The sequence below is a fragment of the Panicum hallii genome, chromosome 3 (genome assembly GCF_002211085.1).
Source record: "Panicum hallii strain FIL2 chromosome 3, PHallii_v3.1, whole genome shotgun sequence".
Taxonomy (NCBI): domain Eukaryota; kingdom Viridiplantae; phylum Streptophyta; class Magnoliopsida; order Poales; family Poaceae; genus Panicum; species Panicum hallii.
In genome coordinates, this window is record NC_038044.1 from 18,486,035 (window position 1) to 18,491,583 (window position 5,549).

At 51.4% G+C, this 5,549-nt stretch overlaps 1 protein-coding gene across 1 annotated transcript; it reads left to right on the forward strand.

The window, feature by feature from the left end:
• The first annotated feature begins 2,086 nt into the window (after positions 1-2,086).
• Positions 2,087-5,265, forward strand: LOC112888171 (pentatricopeptide repeat-containing protein At4g14050, mitochondrial). Its single transcript, XM_025954532.1, has 3 exons — positions 2,087-4,246; positions 4,372-4,460; positions 4,566-5,265. Exon 1 carries the CDS (start codon positions 2,314-2,316, stop codon positions 4,135-4,137), a length of 1,824 nt encoding a protein of 607 aa, XP_025810317.1. The 5' UTR covers positions 2,087-2,313; the 3' UTR covers positions 4,138-4,246; positions 4,372-4,460; positions 4,566-5,265.
• Positions 5,266-5,549: the final 284 nt, after the last annotated feature.

Consider the following 5,549-nt stretch of genomic DNA (forward strand, 5'->3'; position numbering starts at 1 on the left):
GATCAAAATCAGGGGTGGAACCAGCATAGGACATGTACACCCGATAATTCTTGCAAACGAAATCGAAGTTAGTACGTATATATTGTAACTGGATTCAGATCCGGCGCTAAAATAGGGTTTGGGGTGCTCCGTCTCGCACAGCAGAAGAAAAGAGAGGGGGCGGGCATACCTGGACGATGCGCTCGTCGCCAGCAAAGGGAGGGAGGAAGAACGCACCTTGTCCGCGCGTCGGTGACCGAGGTGAGGAGGACGGGATTCGCGCCGGCGGCGGCCGAGGCGAGGAGGACGAAAGTGCGCCGGCGGCGGTGAAGTGGCCGCTGGGATCGACCCTGCGGGGAGGAGGGGAAGGCGCGTCGGTGGCCGAGGCGACGAGGACGGGATGCGCGCCGGCGGCGGTCGAGGCGGGGAGGAGGGGAACTCCAAACCGATGGAGACGGAGGGGGAGCGGGATGGGGAGAAGGAAGCCGCCTTGCTGCCGTTGGTACGACTGGGCCCAGCACCGATCGCTAGCGGCAACAGTACCGGCCAGTTTAGCTGCTTCTCCCTCCTGCCGCTATTTTGGCTGGCCCAAATGGCTAGCCTGTTGGAACACCCCTCCGAGCGCTACAGTACCCACGTGGGAGCCATTTTTGCTTTGCCTGCCCGGATGGCTGCTCCGTTGGAGTCAGCCTAAGAGAAGAAGCAGAAGGGCGTGTCGCTCCTGCTCCGCCGCTGTCTGCCGGAGCTCCAGGGCGGCGGCGCACAAGGCCGGCGGCGAGCCTCGCGCTGGCAGCAGCGAGCTCCGGGCTGTGAGCTTCGGGGCGGCGGTGAGCCTCCGCACAGCCTCCTCTCCTGGCGCCAACTCGGGGCGGCGGCGCTCCGGTGTCCAGCGGATGCGCCTCTCCTCCCCACACCGCGCTCCTTCCCTACAACCGGCCCACCCCACGCCGCGCTGCTCCCCAGCGCGCCCGGCATCCTGCCCCTGCAGACCAGCGCGCGGCGACCCGCCCGAGCAGTACAGCGCCGGCGACCCGCCTCCTCTACAGCGCCTGCTTCCCTCTCTGATTCTTCTCCACCGAACAATCAAGTTGCTAGCAGCTGCAGCCCTTCCAAATTTCTCACTCCCTCTCTCACGAACGAGCGCTGCATGTGTTCCTTGCCCTCCCCCTTGTTGGAGTAGAATTTTTTGAGCGTTGCAATGGTTGATTCGAGATGTTATGGTCGAGATTTGCGTTGCCGTAGGGGTGTTCTTCTTGCTGGTTTGATTTCATGGAGGCAGCTTTTTTCATATTGCACCTCCATGATTTTGATGTTGCAATAATCTTACTTTGATGTTGCATGAATTTGAATGGATATTGCACGAAATGAAATAGAGCTACGATGTCGCAGTGGGAATTTTACTCTTTTGCATCCCGATGTTTTGATGCGTCTACGTGTCATTTTAATGTTGTAAATATTGATTTTTTGTGTTGTAAGCATGTATTCTTGATGTTGAATAACGGAGCGTCCGATAAAATTACCATACGTCCGGGCGGTAACAAGCTTTTTTTTTCAAAACATGTACAAACATAATTTGGACAACTAGCCGACGAGAACAACCAGCAGCTTGCCTGGTGGGTCTGAAAGAAAACCCAATAACTTGTCTAATTAGTAGAAATCCTAAGCGCACAAATCCGGTAACAAACAGAACTGCAGAAGTAACTAGCTAGTTGCTCTGTGGTTTGGTTGCGTCTGACAAAACTTTGGCGGGGGCGTTCTTGATCTTTATAAACTCGTCCGGGCATCATACAATATAAACCTTGGTTTATAAGGCTGATTTTTTTTCTAGAATTAAATTAAGAAAAATACAAATACCTGTATCGAGTTGTATCGAGTTGGGGACTCAAACTCAAGTGAGCAGATGGTGAGGAATCTCACCAGTTAAGTTACACTCGGTTTATTATAAGATTAACTCTTCGAGTCGGTAATAATTTTTTCCTTTGTCAGTGGAGTATAATATTCTATAAAACCAAAGACACTGTCCACTAGGTTCTTGTGTGTTGTGTGTGATAGCCATCATCAAGGATTCAAGATAAGTAGGTAACCCCGTATTCTACAAGAAGAATTGCCAATTCACTAATCGTCAATCAACTTTGTCCTCAGCGAGTCCTGGCTAAAATGTTTTCACGTAAATAATTTTTCTGACAAATTACAATGTCGTCTCAAGTCAATGATCATAGAGATGAACATCGTCCCCTGCGGCCTCGTCAATCCTGACCGTTCCTAAGAGATGAACGCCTCAGGAGCGCTGTCGCTGCTGGAAGTTGAGAACAGCCGGTCCTCGTCCTCCTATGAATGCTCTCTCCCGCCGCCGCCGCCGTCCGCGCCGCGGCGGGCTCGCCTCCGGCAGTCCGCGGCGCGCACGCGCGCCTCCTCAAGGAGGGGCTCGCCCACCTGCCCATGGCGCCTGCGCTCCTCGTCTCCGCCTACGCCAGGTCGGGCCTCCTCGCCGACGCCCGCAGCGTGTTCGACGATGCGCCGCGCCGGGACGTCCACCTATACTCCGCACTCCTCGCCGCCGTCTCCCACTCCCCCACCCCCGGGCTCGCGCTGCCGCTCCTCCGCCGCATGCTCTCGGACGACGCGCTCCGCCCTGACCACTTCGTCCTCGCCTCCCTCGCCAGCGCCGCCGCCAGGCTGCGCAGCCTCCGCCTCGGCAGGCAGCTCCACGCCCACTTCGTCGCCTCCCCGTACAGCGGCGACGACGTCGTTAAGTCGTCGCTGATCGACATGTACTGCAAGTGCGGCGTACCCGAGGATGCCCGGAAGGTGTTCGACAGCATCGGTGTCAAGAACAGCGTCGTGTGGACTGCGCTGGTTTCTGGGTATGCGTCCAACGGCTACACCGACGAGGCGGTGGAGCTCTTCCGGAGCATGCCTGCACGTGGCCTCTTCACATGGACAGCGCTCATCTCTGGGTTTGTCAAGGCTGGAAACAATGCTAGTGCGGTGCGGATGTTTGTTGAGATGAGGCGGGATGGTGTCAGGATTGATGACGCATTCGTCTTGGCAACTGCAATCGGTGGTGTGGCAGACCTGGCTGCACTTGTGCTGGGCAGGCAGCTGCATGGTTTTGCCCTTAGGCTTGGGTTCTTGTCCAGCATGATTGTTGGGAATGCGTTGGTTGACATGTACTCCAAATGCACTGATATACATTCTGCTAGGGAAGTGTTTGAGGGGATCACAGTCCGTGACATCATCTCGTGGACGACAATTCTTGTTGGAGAGGCTCAGCACGGTCGAGCTGAGGAAGTATTATCTCTTTTTGACAGGATGGTTCATGCAGGAGTTAAGCCCAACGAGGTGACATTTGTTGGCTTGATTTATGCTTGTAGTCACGCTGGTCTTGTTCAGAAAGGCCGGCAGCTGTTTGAGTCAATGAAGCTGGAATATGGCATCAAGCCTGGACTGCAACACTATACTTGCTATCTGGACCTTCTTAGTCGGTCAGGCCATTTATCAGAAGCTGAAGAACTCATCACTACAATGCCATACGAGCCTGATGAAGCTAGTTGGGGGGCCTTATTGAGTGCCTGTAAGAAGCACAATGATGCTCAGATGTGTCTCAGGGTTGCTGATAATTTACTAGAATTGAGACCAAAAGATCCTTCAACATATATCTTGTTATCTAATGTGTATGCTGTGAATTGCAAGTGGGATTCTGTGGCCAAGGTAAGAAAGATCATGGCTGAGATGGAGATAAGAAAAGAGCCTGGGTATAGCTGGATTGAAGCTGGAAAGGAATTTCGTCTGTTCCATGCTGGGGAGGTTCCAATTGATGTTAGAGAAGAAATTACTGGTTTTCTTGAGGAATTGGTCTCAGAGATGCGCAAGAGGGGTTATGTCCCTGATACCAGCTCTGTGATGCACGACTTGGAAGAGCATGAGAAGGAGCAGCATCTGTTCCTGCACAGTGAGAGGCTGGCTGTTGCTTTTGGAATACTCAAGTCTCCTCCAGGATCAGTGATCCGGATTGTAAAGAATCTTCGGGTGTGTGGGGACTGCCATACAGTAATGAAGTTCATCAGTGAAATTGCACAGAGGAAGATCATCGTGAGAGATGCTAGTCGTTTCCACCATTTTGAGGGTGGGAAGTGCTCTTGTAGTGAATTCTGGTAGCTAGTCAGCTGATGTTGGGTTGTGCTTAAGTCCTGTTGGTATGCTGTTGGAAGCTCTTACCTTGTTTTGGCAGCATACTTCAATGCTGCGCCTGTAAGGAAAAAAGAAGGTACTGAAACAAAAGAATTTTCAGTCTGTCAGACTTTACTCTGCTTTTTTTGTTTGTTGACTCCATGAAGAGTCTAACATGATGCTGAAATAACGTTTCATATTTCTATGAAATATGCATTGCAGATTATGTCCAATTTGCCTGTTTATACACAAAACTACTATTTTAGTTTACAAATACTTCACAGAAATGTGCCAGAGTGTTGGTCATACAAGTGAGTGCTCTTTCCATCTTTATGTTTCCAGTGATGTTTCAGTCTTGGTACACTCCAAAACAATGAAACCATGTTCTTAGTACTTGGGCGTTTGATGTGCTTCAGGCAGACGTGTGCTCGCCAAGTGCGGCTGCTATGGTGGTGTGTGGCGCCTGGACTTTATGATCTGGAAGGAACGCACGGCGTCATGGCCGGAAGGTGTGGGAACTAGGTGCAACGGTGCGATATATATCTTCTCTGCTGGAGGACATGGCGTCGTTGAAATTGCTGATCAAGCAGCAGGGAGCAAGCATCCCATCTGTGTGGAGATGTCCTGATGTGGGCTGGGTGAAGGTGAACACCGATGCGGCATTCGACGCTGACTCTTGTACGGGCAGCGCTGAGGTGGTGATCCGTGACCACAACGGATTGGTGATGGCAGCAGCAACCAGATGGCTTGACTCGGTGCCGGATGCACTAACTGCTGAGGCGATGGCGGCAAAGGAGGGCCTGGAGCTGGCTGTTGAGTGTGATTTTGGAAAAGCTATCCTTAAAGTAGACTGCAGCACTTTGAAGACGGTACTAGAGTCAGCTGATGGCATGAGATCGCCGATAGGCGGGCTTTGTTTCGATATCACAGAGTTAGTTAGGCAGGAGTTTTGATTTGTTTAGAGTTGTTTGGGTGAGTAGAGATGCAAACTCAGTAGCTCATAGTTGTGCTACCATGGGGTCGGTCTCTGAACGATCCCAGTTTTGGCTTGACTATATCCAAGAGTGGTTGTTGGGATTAGCAGCCGCTGATTGTAATTCTGCCTCGAATTAATGAAAATTCAGTGATGCTCAAAAAATACAATGAAACCATGTTCTTCTGTCCTCTCCTTGTTCAGATTCGCTACCTAGCAAGTGAGGATAATAGGAATCATATAGCTACCAAGTGAAAAGAGTGAAGATGAAATGCTTTTTAGGACTAGCTCCATTAACAAACTAGAATGGCCTATGGTATTTCCATATGGTGTGGCTATGGCACAAATGATCTTCAATTTTTTCACCATAGTTTCTGGATGTGATAAGGCAAACAACTGATGATATGCATGCTTTGTTCTTTACAGT

Excerpts from the sequence above, each read along its gene's own strand:
- LOC112888171 (XM_025954532.1), top strand. The coding sequence starts at position 2,314 with ATGCTCTCTCCCGCCGCCGCCGCCGTCCGCGCCGCGGCGGGCTCGCCT.